The 21950-nt window shown below is 42.3% G+C and overlaps 2 protein-coding genes across 3 annotated transcripts; both read right to left on the reverse strand.

The window, feature by feature from the left end:
• Nucleotides 1–4697: 4697 nt before the first annotated feature.
• On the reverse strand, nt 4698–21869 carry insc (spindle orientation adaptor protein inscuteable). The gene is made up of 4 exons (XM_020951163.2): nt 21544–21869; nt 9081–9316; nt 7092–8912; nt 4698–6355 (listed from the first exon to the last, which is right to left on the reverse strand). The coding sequence occupies exons 2-4, from the start codon at nt 9312–9314 to the stop codon at nt 5813–5815; spliced, it is 2598 nt and encodes an 865-aa protein (XP_020806822.2). The 5' UTR covers nt 9315–9316; nt 21544–21869; the 3' UTR covers nt 4698–5812.
• Nucleotides 11382–21889, reverse strand: sktl (skittles). Of its 2 annotated transcripts, none has more exons than XM_086828053.1 (2): nt 21544–21889; nt 11382–14478 (listed from the first exon to the last, which is right to left on the reverse strand). In XM_086828053.1, the coding sequence occupies exon 2, from the start codon at nt 14468–14470 to the stop codon at nt 12020–12022; it is 2451 nt and encodes an 816-aa protein (XP_086684179.1). In that variant the 5' UTR covers nt 14471–14478; nt 21544–21889; the 3' UTR covers nt 11382–12019. The 2 variants fall into 2 exon arrangements, with proteins under 2 accessions (XP_086684179.1, XP_020806823.2); XM_020951164.2 differs by lacking the exon at nt 21544–21889 and adding an exon at nt 16123–17922.
• Nucleotides 21890–21950: the final 61 nt, after the last annotated feature.

Consider the following 21950-nt stretch of genomic DNA (forward strand, 5'->3'; position numbering starts at 1 on the left):
TGATGTAGCAAGATACTGCAACCAGATGTGGCAAAACAAAAGGCAACATCAGCCAGCGCACAGACACACAGTTTGCCAATGACAAGCAAACCGAAGACAACACAACACGACTGAAAATTGACTGCATTTTCCCCAGTTTTGTTTGCACAATTTTCAATATGCATTTTCCAGCAGCTGCAGATGGATAAAAAAGCAAAAAAAAAAAAAAAAGACAACAATAAAGCTGAGCAACAATGAAGCTGTTTGCCTGTCTTGTTTCATATCTCTGGAAAACTGTGGCAAACATAACTTCCGCCCCTCGATTTCCCCCCCTGATCCGCATAACCGCAGAGCTAAAAACTGGCAAAAAACGAATGGCAAAACCAATTGCTGCGAATTGCGGTCAACAGTTTTGATTGTTTTTGTGGCCAAGCCAAGGGTGCTCAGCCTACGACCATGGCCAACAGCCACCCCTTCCCCCCTTGATAACTGCTGTCTTTCGGTGGCAAACAATGCCACACTTGAACAGGAATCAAACAGAAACAGTCGCCGGGAAATTCTCCAGTTTTCGTTATGCACTTACAATCAATTTGCGGCCATAAATTCAGCTGCCACGCCCAGGCGGGGCCTCCGCCCACCCCACTCGATTTTTGACGCATCTTGTGCACGTCTGCGTGCGAGGCAAATAAAACCAGGACGAAACCCCAAAAAAAAAAACAGAAAAAACGAACACATAGCAAACATAATGGCGACGCTTTACAACCCTTTGCTGCAACAAATAAAAATTTATGACCTTGCCAAGAGCGGAGCCAAAGTAATGTGTATGCTTATGGCTGTGAAGCAAATGGTGTAAGAAATGGTGCGAAATAAAATATTGGCTAATAATCGCATGATAATGCCAAAGGATTTGGGCCCCCATCGGCCTGCGGCAAAAGTTCTCACTCGGGGGACACGTTGCGTATACGCAATCCATTCTCTCCACAGTTAATAATGCTTTGGTTTATAGGGGGAGGGGGGAAAAAGGAAAAGTGGGCGGTGGGCGGTGGGCGGTGGGCGGTGGGCGGTGGGCGGTGTGTACTGGGCAGGCATTAATAATGACAACTCGTTTATAGCCGCATCAAAAGTGGAGCTCAAAGCCCGGCACTCAAACTCGCCCTTCGCGCTTTATCCTAATTGCACTGAAGTCCCCGAAGTCGGAGTAAATCTCATGTGTGGGAGGGAAATGTGGAAGAGGAACTACGGTTGAGGAAGTAACCCAAGTGTGTGTGTGTGTGTTTGCTTGGCCCGGCGGCAAAAGTCTGATAAGCTTGCTGTTCAGGAAAAAAAAGGAGTGTAAGGAAAACACTGCAGGAGTTGCATTTAAGTGCAGTTCTCACATCCTGCATGTCCTTGGCTTCAGCATAAGTGCCTATGGTAACTGCAGCCCCTAAGTGGAGTGACGTAAAAACTTATCCCAGGCCCTATTATCTCCCAGGCTGGGGCATCCACCTCTGCGGGTAGAGGTTGAGAGTTTATCCTGGCAGTGAACTTTAATGGATCTCTCACCCGAAGGCTTAAGGATATTTTTGTAATGATTTCAATTTGATTTTTATTTTATTCTCTACTAAAAGTTGTTTACCATTTTCCATCCATTCATATAAATAAAGATCTTCATAAATAATTTAATGCAAATGCAGAAACAAGTTGCTTGATAACTCCTCTAACTTTATATCTAAAACAATTTACCTTCAACGAATCCGAACTTTACCAGGACCACAGAATACAAGGAATCCATCCAGTGACTTGGTTTTAGAGACAATTTAACACGGGCAGATCCATCCACAGTTCTGACAGAGTAACTTGGCTTCGTGGTGCCGCCCCCCTTTGTTGTGGCTTCCAGGACATGGAGTTTCGCCGGCTGATTGCCGCTGTTGCACCATCATTGTTGCACTGCCGCCGCCTCGGAGGTGCAACTTTCGCCCAAGTGGCAACTTTTAACGCTTTTAGCTGTTGATAGTGGTCGGAAAAGTTTTTGGGGCCAACTGTTATCGCCGCGTTGCCGCCGCCCTGAGCACGTGCAAAAGGCCCTAATTATGACACAAGAACTCGTCCCAGGCACTCTCCCAACTATTTAGCCCATAATTGTTTCAGAAATCGTTTGTTTACGCTTCACTTGCCAGCTTTTGCCTCTTGGAAACGTGTTTTTTCCCCGCCCGTTCCATGCATTTTTCATGGCGTTTGTCTGAAGCGTTCTTATTCCGGTCTCGGGCACTTTAAAGTCGGTGGGGAAAGGAAAACAGAAACCAGAAAAAAATAGAAAAATAGAAAATACAAAAAAAAAGGAGGAAAAGCGAACACATTTCAAAAACATAAACGCACAAAATGTGTCAACCGCAATATGCTCGCTGTGTAAACAGGACCGAGGCGGGCACATGCGGAAATCACTAAAGGCACTTCCTGCACCAGCAACAAATGCTATAAAAATCATGAAAGCAGTGCCACAGAGCCCCGTTCCTTTGCCACTCCACCTATAGAGCACACATATAGATAAGCCAGTCACGATAAACGGGCTTTAGACTGGAGACTAGAGTCGAGGTCAATGGGTCGCTTTCCACGTGGCATAAGGTGGTTTTCCAGGAGGAGAGATGATCACGTGATGAGCCAGGGGACACGATACCTCTAAGGACATCTTGAAAGGATCTTGAATTATAAGTGATTTAAACATCTTATCTTCATATGGTATAAATATGTTTTTTAAATTAGATTTCAAGCTTACCTTTTTTTACCGTTTTAAATATTTATTAAATCTTAGAAAATCTTTTATTTATATTAAAGTTTTTTACGTGTATTAAATCAAAGTTTGAAATATATATTAATACAAACACAAAGAGTGCCCGTTAAAGTTTACTGCAAAAGTGTTTTATAGAAAAAGTTTTTGGTCTCGGACATTTCGTCGCATATGTCCTGTGTGTGCACCTCTGGCTAAGATCCTGTTTCTTTACTATTTCCTTGCTTTCCGCTTTCCCCCCCTCCCCCAGATGTCAGCCATACTTGTCATAATACGCACACACACACACACACACTTATGGAAGAAGGCATCAAATGCCGCAACACTTTGGATCTGAGTCGGGCATTCCGCATGCCACAAGCAAACACACTCAAGCTCGGGACAGGGTCTCAGGATTCTCTCTCTCCGCTTGTGTGTGTGTGTGTGTGTGGCACATTTCAATGGAAGCACACACACACACACACATTGCCATGGCATAGCATCTTTGCTCATTCCAGGCTCAGCCATGCAAAATATGCCAACATTATAAAACTTCAATCTACTCTAAAGAACTTGTTTATGCCCGATTCGGATATCGACAGGCAAGGAAGGATTTCGTAGTGAGGGGATTGGAGCTGAATGGAGGATGTGAAGTTAGCACGCTTTTTGACATCTAAGCCAGGCCAAAGCGTTTTGCATAGTTTGAGCTACCCTATTTAAATAAGGAATCCAAACCGAGATAAAATATGGATGGATTCACTTCAGTGACTCACAGGTTATGAAATATTTTACTACTTAGAACTGGGTTGATAAAGAGTTTTTGAAAAGTTTCTCTTTATTTAAAAAAATATTGAATTTTGCTAAAAATATTCCACAGTCACAGAAAATATAGAATTCCTCTTGGTTGAGAGTTTAAGAGAGGGGTCTTATTATTCATTTTTAAATAGAAAATATTCAAACTAAATTGCTTTTCTGATATTGAAAAACGAATATATTATTTGACTATTGCAAACATAACTTTCTAAATGTAGCTTGTATTTGTTTAATGGTAGAAAATGTTAAATTTTGATACATAGCACAAACTAACATACTTTAAATAATAATATTTTCATTTACTCTTCTTGAAATCCCAATTAAAACTACACTTATTTTTTAAAGTTGATGAAACCCTTTATCTCTTATAAAAATGTGAAATAAAACTATTTAAAATCGCTTAACGGCTTTAAACCCTTTAACTTTCCTTTGGCCTTCAGCTTCCAGCTTTGCTTGTCTCCTGTCACTCACACACACACACTCACAGCTTCATGGCTAACACACACTAAGCTCTGATTTCCAATGTCCGATAAAGTGCGAGAGTGAGTCTGTGGGAATCTGTGGATTTGCACGCCGAGATGGCGATCAGTGCAGTATTTACTTTTGTATGTTTTCATTTGGACTCCGGGCGATGTGAGAATTTTTCCGCAGGACGAGGGGGCAGGAAGCCCGGACAGGGATAACAGTAAAAGTGTGTCTAACCACCGTAAGCTTGCTCTACTGCTACAAAGCACACATAATGTTGTGAACAAAAGAATATAAAAGAGAACTAGTCAGGGGAAAAGCAAAACAGCTTTGAGAGCAGAGAGCACAATGTTTGTTGAATTTGCCAGTAATTCCCTGTTATTACAGTATAAATCCAATGAACGTTTACTTCAATCTATTGTTTCGACTTTACAAGCATTAAACTATGTGGATATTCGTATTCATTTAAACCTTAAAGCTAAAGATAGGGAAATTCAATGGTAATTTATATCTGCAAATAATAATATTGCACTCGCTTTTCCATTTGTATTTAAACATTTATCTTTTATGTTTCGAAGTATTCGGGATAAGCTTGGTCTAAGAAACTATTAAACCGATAACCAATTATGCCTAAAAACCCTTAAAAAAATCATATTTCAAACCACTTTTCACCCAACAAACAAATCACTTAAAATTTGTAGTTTAAACAACTCAACGTTTTATTTCATCGCATTAATTACAATGTAAGCAATGTGTAATTTTAATATTTAGTCTTATAATAAACTTAGGCTAGATACATACATACATACATATATAATACAGTGTGTGTTATGCAATACAATTGCTTTAAGTACTGAACAAATAAATTGTTTGAATTTTGCTCTTCTCAGTTTATTTGGCACAAAGGACTTTGCTCCTACATCTAAGGAATTTTCCGAGTTTTTGGTTTTTAAATTGCCAGCCGTATGGGTTTGGTTTTCGAACTGGGATCGGGGGAAAAATATTTACAATGAGAATGCAAAATGTCAAAGTTGCATTTGCATTGAATAAAACATAAAACAAATCTGGCTGCCGAGAGAGAGAGAGAAAGAAAGCACTTTAAGAGCATTCTTGTTATAAGCACACAAGAATACCAAAGTTGCCTCGGCAACAGCAAAAATAACCAAACAAAAAAATTGTATTTCTATTTATTTTGTTTCTCGTTGCCCCGCCCCCTCAGTTTGTTTTGTTTGCCTGAGTGGAAATATAAAAATTACTTCGTTTACATCCAGCAGCAAGGATAACGTTGAAGCGAGAGGGGAGGAGGGGTGCGAGCGAGAGCGAGAGCGAGGCCAAACGGGTCACGCAACATCCTAGACAAAGTAATAACACTTGACGCACGTCTGCGTTTCCGGCTTGTGTCCGGTCAAAGGACGTGTCTGCACAGAGAGAAAAATCTTTGCAAAATATGTGTGAAATTTTTGGGTATTTTTGGTAGAGAAATAAGTAATTTCTGAAGGAAATTATGATATTATATTCAAATAAAAATTGAATAACGCACAGCCACATTGAAGTATTAATAGGTTTATTAATAAATTGTAAAGCTGTGCGTTACGTCTTACTACTTTACAGGATAATTTAATTGAGTTTTTACGTTTTAAATCAATTTCAATATATAATAGCAATAAGCTTTAAGGAAAGTGATTTGGCTTTAAGATTATGTGGCTAATATAAAGAGTAATTAGATAGTTAATAAGCATAGATTGTTACATTTTCTCTCCGTGTAGCTCCCTTATCCTTCCAAAATAAACTCTACTCAGGTGGTGAACACTAGACGAAACTCTCCTGACGTGTTAAATTGAATTTGAGCAACGTCGACGACGCCGACTTGGCCTTGGTTTTCGAGTTGGCACTGGAACTGGTCTGCGTTTGGGCCTCGGGCATCTGATGGCCACTGGAGAAGGTGCCCACCGGCACGGGAGTGGCCAGCATCTGCTGCTCCTGCTGGTGGACACCGAGCAGTTGTCGCGCCAACTGGGATATATCCCTGCCGTGCTGCTGCTGGGGAGAAGGCAATGTGGCCGAGGCGACTTGCGGCTTGAGGGCCAAGGACTGGCGCAGCAGATCCGGCAGATGCCACTGCTCCAGGAGCTCCGCTCCCAGCGTGGGCGAATCACTGGCCAGGCGCGTCAGCGTGTGCAGAATGGTCTTGATGCTGCGGCGCTGGGCATCGCTCTCCGCACGTGAGCCGTAGGTCTTGTAGAATTCCGTTTGGTACACGGACGTGATGAAATTTATGATGACGCCGTTGGCCAAGTGGCTGTGGCACTTCTTGTTCAGCGACATGTTGTGCAGCATCCCAACGATCTGCTCCTGTGCGGATGAAATAAAACAGAGAGAGAGGGTGGCAAATGTTGATGAGTAAAAAATAAGCAACTCAAAGTGGGTGTGTGTGTGTGTGTGTATATTTGGGACGAGGCCTGGGCCAAATGAAAAATCGTGGCCAAGATTGCGAAAAAATTGCTTTGCAAATGCACAAATAAATTTTACGAGCCAACGCTCCGAGAAGCTTTCAATAAAATTGCCCAAAAAATTGCAGGAAATCGATTCAGGCGGCTCCAATCCAAGGTCAGGTTCGGAAACACAAGGATATAAAGGATATGGGGAGGTTCTTCAGGCATTACATTTGTTGCCATGAAAATTCATTAAATATTCTCTTAAATTTTCTATATTAATTTATATGTATTGAAAGCATTTCATTTGAATTAAGTTTCATCCTAAAGATAAGTTAAATTTGTGATTACTAATATTTTATTGGTGATTACTTTCAAATGAATTTAAATTAGTTGCCATTTTTGCGTTGTAATATATTTATATCGATTCGGTAAATTTGTTTATTAAGAGAATTTTAATTGTTGATTGCAAAGCTGCACATGAGAGGATAATTTATGTCAGGAAATTAAAATTTTATCGGAAAAGTGGCTGGCCTGTTGGGATTTTGGTTTTTGGATTTCAGTTAGAATTTAATAACGAGGAAAAATATGTACATTCTATTTATGAATTTATAAATGAGCTTAAATAGTTTTCAATCATAATAAACACTACTTACATAGAGAAAGACACTGGTGCCGCAGTCCTGGTGTTCCAGGGTATCAATCAACCGAAATATGGCCTCGTTGGACATGATGGAGTAGTGTGAGGTGGCCTCCATTCGACTCAAATTATTTAAAGCAGCGGCACAGAGGAGCAATGTCTGGGCACAGCACTCCGGTTGCAGGAGGGCAGCCAATCCAGCCACCAGGCTCTCGGCACAATCCCTCAAGCCGGGCACTCGGTGCTCTGGTCCATGCCAGGCGGCTGTGATCTGGGCCAGTAGGGATACCGCCTCCCTGCGCTCGATGGCTCCTCTCTCGCCGGCAGATTCCACCTGGAGAATGTCCCTAACGATCTCAATGCCGCCACAGCTGCCAAGTTGATTGATCGCCTGGGGAGCACAGCACAAGGTAGCCAGTGCTCGAAGAGCCAGGGCCCTCACGGAACTCTGTTTGTGATCCAGGACAACGACCAGGAGAGTACGCACTGCCTCGTTCTGGACAAAGGCATCCGACAAGGAGGCAAAGCCATCGTAATCAATGTTCATCAAAGTGGCCACCATATTGATATTGGCCCTTAGGAGCAGATCACAGCGACTCTGTTCGATGCTGACCACCAGAATGCGAACCAATCGCTCGAAGATCAGGCGCAGCGTGATCAGAGTGTGTCTCTTTAGGAGTTGCACATCATCCAGCAGGGACTCCAAGTTGATGTAATGCTGCCGCTCCAAAGAGTACCTCGTGTCCTTGCTCACCGTCCTGATCTGCTCGAGATGCTGTTCATAGCGTCTCCTCTCGATCTTGGCATCATTGAAGAATATCGCACGACGCTCCAGCGTGCTGGTGAAGTCGTCCAGGTGGGAGAGCAGCTGAGTGGCTCCAGCGAGGGCCTCCGGCAGGGAACTGGCCTGCAGTCCGCTGAGCACTCGCTCGCTGCGCTCAAAGTGCACCTGAAGCGACAGAGCCTGCTGCTGCAGTTGCCGCACCAGTTTGCATACCGCACTTGTGGTGATGGTGAAGTTCTTGTACGCCTCCTGGGCAATGGACTTGTGCTGCAGGGTGCACATCACTTCCGGCTCTCCGGCCCAGCGCTGCTCCTGCATCCAGCTGGCCACGGGCTCTGGATGTTTTCTCGTCTTCTTTGCGATCCTCGAGCGCGTCTTTGGTGTACTTGTGCTGGCCGTGAATCGCAGAGCACTCACTCTTAGGGGAGAGGGCTGGGGCTGCAGGGTCTCGTCCTGCTCGGTGGTGCCAAAGGTCACGGTCTCGTTGTTGTAGGGCGGTGGTGCCTCGCCCAAGTAAACGGTCTCGTTATTGTATGGAGGCGGTGGTGGCGCAGAAACCTGCTCTTGCTCCTCCTCCTCGGTGGCCGAACCCTCTTCCGGTTCCGGTTTGGCTTTTCGCATAATTCGCCGACGGCGTCTTATTGCCGGACGTGGAGGCGGTGAATCCTCCTCCGCCGTCACAAGCTCCGCCTCATCGTCCAGCTTTATGCTATCCAGTTGCTCGAAAAGCCGACTGCGGCTAGCCGCCAATTCCGCATCCACAGCATCCTCCTCGTCCTGGTCTTCCGCCTCCTCCTCTTGCTTGTCAGATTTCGCCTTTGGCGTCTTTTGGCCGCTGGTGAACGAAATCCGGCGGGAGACACTGATCAGCGGCGAGTAGAACGCTGAGTTGCCCACGCGGCGTACCACAGTTGGGGGCGTGGCCACGGAACGCACCGAGGTGGGCGTGGCCGTGGGGGTTTGCTTGTCGTCCGACTGAGGCGATTGCGGGGATTGTGATTGTTGGCGATGCTGCAGCTGATGTGATTCCTCATTATCCGAAAAACCCGAATCCTGCGAATAAGTAAAAGGGTATTCAATTTCCTTATTACACAATGAAAGTCTGCCTAATTATAGCAACTAAAGCCTCTTAGAGCCACCACTAATCGGAGCTTTCCTCAACTTAAATTGGAATAACGCCTCTGGGTTGTACAATCAAATGGATTGCAATAATATGCTCACCTGACTGCGCAGACTGCCGGGACTATCGTGCTTGTGCCAGGATAGCTTGGAGCTATTTTGCTCATCCTCCACCTCTTGGATGCAGGAGAGATTGCCCAACGGGCCCAGGGAGGTGGGTTGCCTCTGTGCTCCGGACGAGTGGCTGCCACTGAAGCTCGAATAGATGCCGCCGCTGGTCAGGGAGGACTGCTCCGAGCCCCACCACACTTTACTGTAGCTACGCTGGAAGGACATGCCTGAAATGGAAAGAAAGAGAAATGAAGGGGATATCAGTAGTGTCCATCATTTAAATAAATTGAACTCATTCGTTTAACAGGCTTAAAATTCATTAAATTTAATGCAATTGCCGCTTGGCTGGACTTGTGGATTCATTGCCAATACACTCGGGTTATTCCGGGGTCATTCATCCCGCTGCTACGAGGGGAGAGCAGACACACACACACATGCCTGAACATTGACGTAATATCCGTTACAAAAAACATTAAATTTCCGCCCGAAACTGATAAAAATCATTATTTTAATCAATGAAATGCTGGGACTCCCCCCCCCCCCCTCAATTTCCATTTAAAATTTCATCTCAACTCGAGTGATTCAAGGGAAAGCTGGAAAGTTGAAGGAGACTCGAGGCCCATCAAAATGATATTTGGCATATGGCCGGCCAGGTGTCCAACTGTTCCACTGTGTATACATTACGGTGCAATAATTTCTAAATAATTGATGTGAATGCCCCAAATTGTGGGCCATTTATGCAGATTTTACAGGCCAAATCTGTTGAGTTATAAGCATAAAGAAGGGGCGCTCCACCGGACTCCGGAATGCTGGAAATGCAAATGAATTTCTGGGTGGGGGGAGCGGAGGACAAGGTGGTCATGGGGGGGAATGGAAATGAAAATGGACTGGAGTGAAAACCGAATGGACAAAGCATTCACAGATTCGGGTCTCTATTATGCAAATGGAATAAACTAATTATGCTGCAAAACAATTTTCGTGTGACATCGCAAAACCCAACGAACTCGTGTTTCATTTTGTTTAATTTTGTGTGGTTTCTGCACTTTGCAGTTTACATATTTATTAAACTTTGTTTTTGCCATAATTACATAATGTGACATACATACATATGTATTAAGAGGAACTTGTTGGATCGGTGGGAGAGAGTGCAACTATTTGTGTTATGCATGAGTGGGGAAGTTTATTTTGCATGCCCAGTGAACTCTGACCTCTCACACTATGTCTCTCTCTATCACTCACTCTTTTTTTGGCCCACAAATGTGGCATTTGGTCAACTTCTGCCTCACTCTCAGTGCAAATATTGACCAAGTGTTTGTTTCAAGTAAACAAAATGAAATAAATAAAGGACGAAATGTATTTGTTTTTTTTTCTTCTGCAATTTTTCCCTACGGTCAATGCACCCACACACAAGCACCACCACTCTTCGCTGCACACGCATATTTATCGAATTCATTAAGCAATTAATTAAAATTGTATTCAATTAGTACAAAATGCACGACAATAAAAACCCAACAAATATTTGCTGCCCACTTACAGTTAAATATGAATACAAAAAGTATTAAATGCTTCTAACGCATTTCGTAATAATATTGTTTTTTTGCGTAATTTTATGTAATAAGGATTATTATACATATGTATGTAAATGGATGTGAGAAGTCAACTTTTAAAACGCTAATTATTATAATTAAAAGAATCCCTTTTGGGTAATGACTATCAAAAGAATCTCATTCTTTTTATAGATTATAAAATAATTTATAAACAATTTTAAATAATTTTAACACTCTTTAAATTCTGTACATATTTGGGGTCTTAGTATACCACTGATCTTGACTCTTTCACGTTTTATTAGGTATTTTTTGATAATATAAAATAGTTCAATTTAATTGGCCATAATTTCGCCATTTAAGACTCCCATTCCATGCTCATATATCACTAAATATCCCCCTTCTTTTTTGGTATCCCGAATCACGGGATACACAAAATGAAAATCACTGTCCCTGGGCCGATGGGCTAATTAATGGAGAGCTCTCTCTGTTAGCTCCATGCCCACATTACAATTTCGAACCGGGGAAATCCTTTTTCGCTGGCACAATAAATATTGCACAATTGACGCCGGCTGGCTGGCTGGAGAGGCTTAACAATGCTGCAAGGCGATAAAAATTAACGGTGCTTAATAGCAACATTGAAAATCATTAAGTGATTTATGGTCAGCCGCAGACAGAGCTCCAATAAGTGTCAGCGCCCGGAAAATCCCGTCCCCCGTCCCCCCAAGGACACTGGACATTGGGCGTATAAAATGTATATATATATATATTTATTTATCGTTTCGTTTATTTACATGAGCATCTTAGAATACGTAAACGCACTTTATAATACAGCAACATACAAAGATATTTATAGATTTAAAGACAATAACTGAGTTTTCTTCTCGTCTTTTTGATCCCCTCCCCCCCAGCATCTCCACTTCGTCCAAGTAGTTTGATTCCCGTTCACAATGATTTCGAGATTTTAAAACAAAGTTCAGTTAAGGCCACACACAAACGCAAAAACAACAGAAAGAAAAAAAAACGTAAAGCCAAATAATATTTATAAATTTTCCTAGGCTGTATGTGTGTGTGTGTGTGTGTGTGGAGGGGGCGGCGGCATCGGCATCTGAGAGGCGTGGCTGGTTGGCAGTCAATTAGCACAGGCGCCACATAAATTTTAATATCGAATACGTATTCGTTTTTGGTTTTTGTGTTTAATCAAGATAAACGAGCTCGTTTTCAGTATTTCCATTTCATTCTTTTTTTTTTGTTTTGTTTCGAGATGGGGAGACTGGCGCTCTTACACCTTACAAGCCCCCCACCCACACACATACCCGAAAGCTGTACATATATGGATCCTTGCTGAAGGACCTTGTACACCCAATGCCAGTCCCGCTTCCAGTCTCAGCGCGGCAGGTCGTTGAGCACGAGCGTGGATGTGTAGCTGGGTCCCTGAATGTGAGCCGTCTTTGTGGTCGTCATTGTGGTGGTTGTCAACGTGACCTTGCCGTTGACATCTGCATGCACCTGCTCTGCCTCGTCCTGTGGCGCTTGGAGTATCTGCTCCACATAGCCCGTCGTCACCTGGACACTGTGGTGGGCACGATTCAGAGGCGAACGGGAGCAACTCAATCCCGGTCCCGTCGACTCATCATCGCTAAAGTCGCTGGTCAGGGCACTGCCCGTCCGTATGGAACCATCGTAGGAGTACTGGGTATGATAGGTGCTGCTAGGTTCCCCGCTGCCACCGGTTGTGCTGCTACCACCTGCTGCACCTGGTGCACCCTCCATCTCCCCATGGATATTGTTGTTCGATTGGCTATTGCCGTTCTGTCTTTGCTGACGCTGCAGCGTCGTTGTGGAGGTTGCCGTAATATCCTCCTCGGAGATGTCGTCGAAGGCCGGCGGTGGTGTCGACATGCCGGAGAGCATGGTCAGGACCGGTTGCCGTCCACCGGTCGGCGTACTCAGTGGTGGCAGACGCGAGGCTGGCGAGCGCAACAGTTGAGTGGCTGAGGTCTTGCGCTTGGAGGGGGAATGTTTCAATGGAAATGTGGGCGTCTTCTTGAACACCTGCTTGGCCATGGCATCTTGGAAGCGCTTAGCATAGAACGAGGGACGGCAAACGGACACCGTGTCCCCATTGTACAGGATGCTCTTGAACGTGTGCTCCAGCTTCTTTTCCAAGCGATATGACTGCAGGATATCGATAATGCCAATGTATAGGATCAACCTTTCGTCATTTTCCGATCTTGCGGGTATACCGCCCGAGGGCACATCCTCGTCCTCCTCCAGAGGTACATCCATGTCAGCTGTAATCGATTCCAGGGCTGTGGAATGAGCCACCAAACGCTGACGATTCATACTGCGAGTGCGATTCAATGCCGTTCCTCCTGTCCCAGCAGATGTGCTCGGAATGGAGGCGTATGAGGCTACCGTATGGAGTTGATTTTGATCCGCCTCCGGGGCATCGTCATCGGGGTTCAGAGATGAGGGTCCCTGGGTGGCGCTCTCCTTGCGCTGCAGCTTGGCTCGTGCATTTAGAATGCGCTCCTCCCGCTTTTCCTTGGCGGCCAGGTCCAAATTGTGAATGCCCACCAGCAGTGAGTAATCCATGATCTGGAAGCTCTCCAGCACCATGCAGTCCCGCTGTATGGTGCGCATCAGTGCATTGTACTTGTCCGTCTCCAGGAAAATGCCGTTCGGATGGTGCTCGGCAAAGTCGAGATCCTTGAACGTGGGACTAGCCTTCTGTCGCTCCGCCTTGGAGGCCTTGCGGCGAAATGATGAGCCCTTCAGGTCGTACTTGGCATGCATTTTGATGTCCGATGGCAGCAGATTGTTCATGGCCACCAATCGCACATTCTTCGAGTTGTAATGAAAGCAATAGAGTCCAAAGAACTTGGGCAGCAGGGTTCGGGGATTCTGCGAGAGGTTCATGTAGTAACCGGGCAGCAATTTCTGCAGAAATTCGCACTCCTTTTTCTGCACCGTTTTGATGATAAACTCGTCATCGTCTGTCAGATAAAATATAGATCCAGAAGCGCCTGGATTCGAGAGCTCTCTCAGCGGTGAGGCACACATGGACATGAGGAAGTCATCGGGTGCGATGCCAAACAGATCCCGGAAGTAGCGAAAGGCAATGGGCGCATACACCTTGAACCGGAAATCGCTGTAGTGATGAGCTGGTGTGATCGAGGAACCATCTGGCGGAAACGATATGGTCTCCATTTCCCAAAAGTCATTCATCAGCAGATCCCTCTTCGGTTTGCTGGCCAGACTGCCCACCGTATGCTGGATGCCCAGCTGTATGGAGCCCATAATCTGCTTGGACTGGATCTTCTTGTAGGTCACCTCGCCACCCTCGGCCACTCGCCGGTGTCCGATCTTTTTCTCATGCTTGCCCCCGGTGGTGGAGGGATTTCGTGAAATACTGGCATCCAGCGTGGAGCTGGCACTACGGAGCTTCGAGACCGGCGTCTGGGTGGCGGCAATATTGTTTAGTTCATGCTGCAGCAGAGCTGTGGATTTCTGGGCACCGTGGGCTAGAGCGGCGTCCCTGAAGAGCTGACGGGATGTTCCCGGCTGCATATTCATCGGGGGCGGCGTTCTAGGCGTCCGCGGTGTGCCCTCCAGGTCTTGAATGGAGTTGCCACTTGGTGACTGATTCGAGGCATTTATGATCTTAACGGGCGTTAGCAGGCTCTTTTGTTGGAGATGGTTATCCTCAGCCTCCTGCGTTTCCTGGGGCTTAGTGTCATCCTCATGTTGCTTCTGTTCCGGCTGCTTCTGCTCCTGCTCCTGCTCCTGCTCCTTGCCAACCGGCTGGAGCTCCAGTTCGATGCGGGTGTCCATACTGCTTTCTGCGGAGGAGAAAACCACTTATTGCAGTGCCGCTCAAACTGTACAAAAGGCAACAACAGGCAACGCTTTCAATGGCAGCTCGAGTAATGCGAAATTGTTAGTGTTTTTATGTTTTTCTGTTTTTCTGTTTACTTTTTTGTTCTTTTCAATGGGTGGATGAGTCAGTGTGTGAGATGGGCTTTTGAGCCAATGAGCGAATGATTAAGCATTCGAGCAGCAGTTGGCACGTTCGTCTGCTTTACTCGACACTTTCGAGCTTTCGAGCAGCTGCTGCCCACAAGCAATTGTGTGGCTTATCTTTTGTTTGCGTAATGAAGACCAGCTACAACATCAACAATAACAACAACAACAACAGCAACAGCACCAAGGCAAACATTAAGCTTTTATCGAGAATAGTAATTAGCACACAGTGACTGCAAAACTGACTGAAACGGTTGACTTCCAAACCGTACACAAGTGCATGCAAATACAGCAGGGGAAAATCGCACGAAATCTCATGAAATCACTCATTACGAATTTCCAAATTGCAAGCAAAAACAGGTAACAAAAACAGCCGAACCATAATTTCAATTGTTTGCATATGGGAATCCTAAATACCCGACAGACACGTTCGAATTCATAAACAAACGTTCAACAATATACACAGAGAAACCCAAAAAGAATAAACAATTTACAACTGAAATAATACGGGAAATCAGCTTCCCGGTTACCTATTAATAACAGTTTTCCATAGAAATTATTGATTACAAAACTGTATTGCTTGAAATGGATAAATAAATATATAAACTATTACTATAAATCAGAGACGAGAGAGTCATTTGATTTCCTACTCATCTAAAGGCCATTTTAAACTAATTAAAGCTCTTTTTGACAATAAAACTAGAGAACAAACTAAACCTATCAAATCTCTAAAAGTTCCGAACTATTTGCAATATTTTCTCTCTCTGCATCCAAACGAATGGCAAACGGTTGCTGAAAACGCAAACAATTAAGGCCGAAATCCTCAAAATTATTATAGGAAAGTCATTATTTTTGCGTGTGTGTATTGTGGTATTATTTCGAAAAATGGAAAATGAAACTAAAACATGGTCATGGGCGTAGAATCAGAGCGGCGGAAGGGGGTCTGGCTGTATGGGAGGGGGTTGTTGAGGCCATTCAGCTGGCTCGTGTGTGTTTATTTTCGTAGATTGTCGCTCGGCGGATATAGCGTCGGCATCTCCTCTATATCTTCCCTCCTCGTGTCTTTTTTAATATTTTGTCGCACGCATGACAGGCCAAATAATAGTAATAATAATACAAAAAATAGAGAAAAGCGAAAACAACAAAATATGTAGCTAGAAGTGCTTTGGCAGCGGAAAGTTTTTCCCGAAAATATTCAGTGAATGAATATGAATTATGGGCGTCCTTTGGCCGATAAGCAATATAAACACTATGTACCGTTTTGATTACTAATACGTTTGGCATTTAACAGTGGCTGCTAATGGGTCTGTTAACCTTCCAAGAGCTGTTAGTTCTCTGCTGTTACTGCTGTTGTTGTTGTTTATCCATTGTTGCGGCTTTTACCTTGGCCATTTTTTTTTTAACGATGAGCTTGCCATTAAAGCGTTTTGCCATTTTATTCGTGAATTAATTAGCGTACTTACACAAAAACACTCGAGATTTAAATTATGGCGCTCCCAAAGGTCAACTATCCAGCAACAAGTACATGGGCACAACTCTCTCGCTCTCTTTGTGTATCTGCTGCCGATCGAGGCGCGTTTATCTCTTCCGCTCCCGTAGCTCAAGTCGCTGTTCTTCTTCCTTCGCTTTTGTCGCTCTTCCTTCGATTTCCAGTTTCCAGCTCGGGGTTCAGTTGATAAATTGCTTTCATAATTTACAACAATCTCAATGAATTCTCTGTGAGCACCTTTAGTGTCGTTGTGTCGGTGTTTCGGTGTCTCGGCGCGTGTGTGTGTGTTTGTGACTGGCGATGACGTCGTCGTGCGGCAATCGACTTGGAATTTCCACTTCAAAGCGGTCTCATTTTCACCGTTTTTATCCGCCACCCGCCGCTCGCGAAGAATGGGAAATACTGTGGACGTTTCCGGGCAAGTAGCAGCGGAATTTGTGGCCGCGCCTGTTTCGTTTTGTTGTTGATTTAAATAAACTTTGCGATTTGCAAAAAATATTTTATTTCTACGCGATCAGAGTGACCGAAGCTTTATTTCTCGTCGAATGCGATCAGTGTGACTGTGTTGTTTTAAAAGAATTTGGTACAGGACGTGCAGCGAAAAGGTGCAAAACATTGATAAAGAGCGGTAGAGAACGTATTCAGACAAAGTCTGTGATGTCGCGTAATATTCGTGACGTTATAAAAATAAGAAGTGAAGTGGCTATTATATGACCAGTTTCCTTTAAAGTGGCCCGAAAATAGAGATAAAAGTCAAGATAACAATGAGTAAGTCATTTGCGCAGTATGACCAGTGCTGTCACGATTTAAAATACCACGTTTAGTATAAAATAATACTAATTTTTAAATTATTTCTGACCATTTGTTAATATATATTTGTTGGCTTATTTAATGTTTTCTAAATCATATTTTGAACTTTAAATATTCTTGTACATTCAATGGGAACCTTCACAAGATCTTCAAGAACATTTTGGAATAAAATTGGTTCTAGTTTATGCTATAAAATATATGATCGTCGACCAAACCAAAAGGTGGTGCTTTAGTTATTTTAGGAAATGTTAAGCCACTCTATTGGCGCCATCTGGCCACTTGGTGACTCGTGTAAAATTGATGTAAAATGTTTGAATAATTTTTTCGATTTTTCTAAAAATATTTTGAATAGTTTTAATAATTTAATGGAAGTAGTATCTCACTAAAAAACATATATGTCTTATATATTTTTTTTTTTTTTGTTATTATTGTCCTCAAAGAGCATTATTTTAACAATATAGTTTGTGTTAACTTTTGTTGAATATAGAAGATTCTAATTAAAAGTAATTTTAACTTTACCTTTGACTTCTTTTTACAATTTATTTCGTTTTTGTTCATGAAAACAATAAATGAAATGGAAAAATACCCAGCAATTGTCGTTCTATTTCTGGATGAAAAATGTCTGGATTTCTAGACGAAATATTAATTGAATTTTTTTACGCACAGGAAACCGCCTGACCGGCGTGAATCTAATTAGGGAACACCTACAAAGGCGACTTCCCGGCCGGCGGCATAATTCTAATTGGATTAGTAACCGAAGCCGGCGAAGGAGCGTTTTTCAGGACCCCTGTCTCTGCCCCTGTCACTGCCCTTGACCCGGCGACTTTACTTCTGCAGATTTTTTCTTATTTAACTTGTCTCATTACCACTTCTCCGCCCCCTTTTTGCCGCTTAAATTGATTGAAAAACCTCCCCCTTAATCGATATTTATGGCCAGCCATGAGTAATTTTAATAGACGGGTCCCCTGCCCCTCATTAGCGGTAGGCAAGACGAAATGTAAAAAATGTTTAGCTAACAATCCGGTTTGTAGCCAAAGCCGGAGAAATACTAATGGCTGGGACGAGATGAGTAGGTACGCCTCATTACAAATGCCCAAGAGCTACAACAAAGCCGGCCACAAATTGCACTTAATTGGGTGTGTTAAATAGTGTAAAAATTGATGTAAATTTAATTTCGAATAAGCATCGTTCAAGCCAAGTTCTAGCTTCTTGGTTAATTAGGCAACACAAGCCGAAAACCCAAACGAATTTCATATGCAAATGCTGAATAGAGATGTTAGCAAACAAGTTTTGCGACAAAAATGAAAGAAATATAAATTCTGCCAATTAATTTGGAAATCTAAAAAAAAAGAGTGGAACACATAATTTATGCAATTCGATGAAAGACAACAACGGAACCACGCCATATCGCATTGAAGACCCAAACAAAAGCTGAGATAATGCTTCGTTATCAAAGGCATTTTATTTCGTAATAAAAAGAAAAAATGAAATGTGAGAGAGCGAATTGAATAATAAATTGATGTTCTGGTCAGCTTAAATAGTGGCCATGTTAAAAATACTCACATATATATTATACATATTGAAAATTGCATTGAGAGCGGTGGCAGAAATTACACTGAAAATGTTAATCATCATAATTAAGTTAATATGCGGGGTGGTTATGTGTTAACTGAACTTGGCTCGAATGGGGTCGTTGGCGAAACACGATGGATGGAAAGTGGGAAAACCGAGGTAGGCCAGTTTAATTAACCGAAAGTTAAGGCCCAATACGAGATCAAAATCGATGGGGGAAAATGTAAAGGCAAAGCTCTCAATGATTAATCCCGCCATCGGCCATAATCAGTTTAATAGTTTTGACATTTAAGCGACAAATTAAAATGGAATAAATGCAAAATAAGCGTAATAAATTTTAATTGCCGCATCACCACTCCCCACTAGCACTGGCAGCTGTTGCATTGATTATAATGAAATTATTATTTATTTATTTGCCATCTTTTTGTTATTGCATAATTAATTGTTGTCGCTCGAGTGGCAAACAATTAAATAATAAATCAGTTTTTAAACAATCATTTAATTATGTAAAAAATGGCCCCCACTCCAGAGGCATCGAAATGCCATTTAGTGAGTGCAATTATTCCATCTATATTGTTCAATATAGAATCGAATTTCGCCATTGTTGCAACTGCCAAACCTGACACATTAAAAATAAACACAGAGTCGGTCGGCGGATTACAAAGCTTATTCATTAGAAACCCCCCTTTTTACACTGCTACTCTTCTCCATTTACGGCATTGCAGCAGCGGCTTCAATGGAAAATCAATAAACTAAGCCAAATTAAACATTAATCCCATTCAATTAGACAATCATCATTGCTTTGGCATTTCCCCAACCTAACGGTAGCCGCATATCGGAGATGCTGCCGTGTGGCTGTTGCACGAGTGTATATATACAAATGTGTGTATATTTGTGTTGCCATCGACACCAATTGTCATTGATATCGATCTCTGGACTGGAGAGTGAGCTAGTGAGTGAGTGGCGGCAACAGGTGACTGACTCCGGGACTGGTTTCTGGCCACATCGAACCTAATAACACCTCTCATGCTGACCGGTGTAATGGCCAGTGTTTAACACTCTAATGGAGCAATCGCGGAGCGCAGATCTTTCAACCGCAAAAGAACACAGACTCACAGACTCTCCCCGTCATCGGGGAACTAGATCAGTGCAATCAGTGTTCCCTTTGATTATTGCAATTAGGTTTTTGGTTGTACGGAAATTATGCGAATTTTCTTGTGGTGCCAAGTGAGGAATTTTGAAAATTCTACAGCAGCCAAGAGCAGTCTTTGATCTTGGGTTAAGGGGTGTTATTACAAGTTTAGTGAAGGGTTTTAACAGGGAATAATATATTGTTGGTATAGTAAATGCATTAATTAATGAGGTACATACGTACTTTGGAATTTACCTTTAGGAATAAATTACTAACAAATAAAATAGATATAGATGTATCGATTATTTAGTTTTTCCTAATTTTTATACCCTTGCAGGGTATTATAAATTCAGTGAAAAACATGAAACTAAGTGAAGGAGTCATTTCCGACCCTATAAATCATATATATTCTTGATCAGCATCAAAAAGAGAATCTTTCTAGGCATGTACAAAAGAAATTAATTTTTAAAAAATTTTTTCCTAAATTTTATATCTTTAACATTTTTAAAAATTGACAAAAATTTTATTATTTAAAAAATTAAATACAGGTATGCAGATTTATTAACCTATTAAAAACTAGCACAAAACAACTTTCCGATTGAAAATTAATGCATTTTTGGCCTAGTTATGAGTTTTTTTTAAGCTGTGGGCTACAGGAGAATCGTCATATAGATATATCGATAAATATCGACCTTGCAGGGTATTATAATTTCAGTCAGAAGCTTACTATTCAGTGAAGGAGCCATTTCCGACCCTATAAATCATATATATTCTTGATCAGCATCAACAGGCGAATCTTTCTAGACATATAGAAAATAAATTAAATTTTAAAAATTTTTTTCAAAATTTTATAACAGGTTTTTACATCTTTGACATCTTGAAAAATTTGAAATTTTTGTAATATTTAAAAAATCTTATTTGAGTATGCAGATTTATTAAGCTATTAAAAACTAGCAGAGAACAGCTTTCCGATTGGAAATTAATGCATTTTTGGCTTAGTTATGACTGATTTTCTCTGCAAGGGTATACGAATTTAACTTCCTTTCTTGTTCTGATTGAATTATATCTTTATTTACCTATACAAATTCCATTAACAACAATAAATAGTGATTATAGTGACTACTGCTCAGAGATAATACAGAATTGTATCAATTATTTCAACATCAACAATGTAAACCATTTATTTGTAATCATAGCTAATTTATTAAAGTTTAGATAGGAATGTCAATACAGCTGCAGGTTATTTTTAATTAATTCTCAACTACCATTACGTCTAGACTATATATTCATTGCTTCCCAACCCGTATCATTCGTATTCCTTTACCTAACCCAATTAATGTTATGTCAAGCCAGGGCTTAGTCACCACCCCACACGAACATTTCATTCACCATCAACCTGATCAGTCACCTTTTGCCCACTCCCCCAATTATAGTATATATCTCCACAGAGTTATGTATCCATTCGGTATCCCCAAGCTCGTCCGTGACTCATGTGTGGGGGATCTACGTTATAAAGAACATTCAGAGGAAAGCCGTTCGAGAAGAAAGAAATGAAAATAACCAAGAAAACAATCATTATGCGGTCTGACGACTCTGGGACGCTCCTGAGTCATAAAACCGAGCTTAGCAGAGTCCTCGAAAATACCGAAATAAAAACAATATTGTCGCATTTAGTTTGGGTTATGAGTTCAATAAATATATAAACATATATAGAGAGTGTGTATTAAAGCGCGTGTAATTACAAGGGGCGTATGCGGAATCGTATTAAATATTTGTGTTTATTATTGATAAGCTTTTTTTGGGGTCAAAGGGGGCCCATAAACAGTTATGTGTCTGTTTTGGCTGGCATCCCAAATGCGGCTTTTGGTGACCCAAACTTACCGTTTTCTTCTTCTGAATGCCGAGGTAATCCCAAATAAAGCCGTTGTTATTATTGTCGGTCGCTGAATGATAGTAAAATTTATATTTCAAGCACGTGTCATTTGATTATTATTTTTTTCTTTTGGTCACTTGGCACTTGGTGGCTGGGGGGGTGGTGGTGCTGGTGGTGGTGCACCCACAAAACAAAGCGTAAATAGTTTAACACTGCACAACGGTAAACGATAAAACACAGGCGATAACGTAAACGAAACACGTAAAACCCGAACGAAGAAACTGAGCGAGGAAAGACTCGCGGCGATCGCAGTGTGTTGCGTCTGCGTTCTTCGAATGTTAACAAGCGAATGACGAAGCTATAGCTATAGACTTCTGATTCCAAGGGAGGGAATAGTAACTTGGCCAGCAGCAAA

This window comes from Drosophila serrata, unplaced genomic scaffold (genome assembly GCF_035046125.1).
Source record: "Drosophila serrata isolate PLE 108 unplaced genomic scaffold, ASM3504612v1 contig_184, whole genome shotgun sequence".
NCBI classification, from domain to species: Eukaryota; Metazoa; Arthropoda; class Insecta; order Diptera; family Drosophilidae; genus Drosophila; species Drosophila serrata.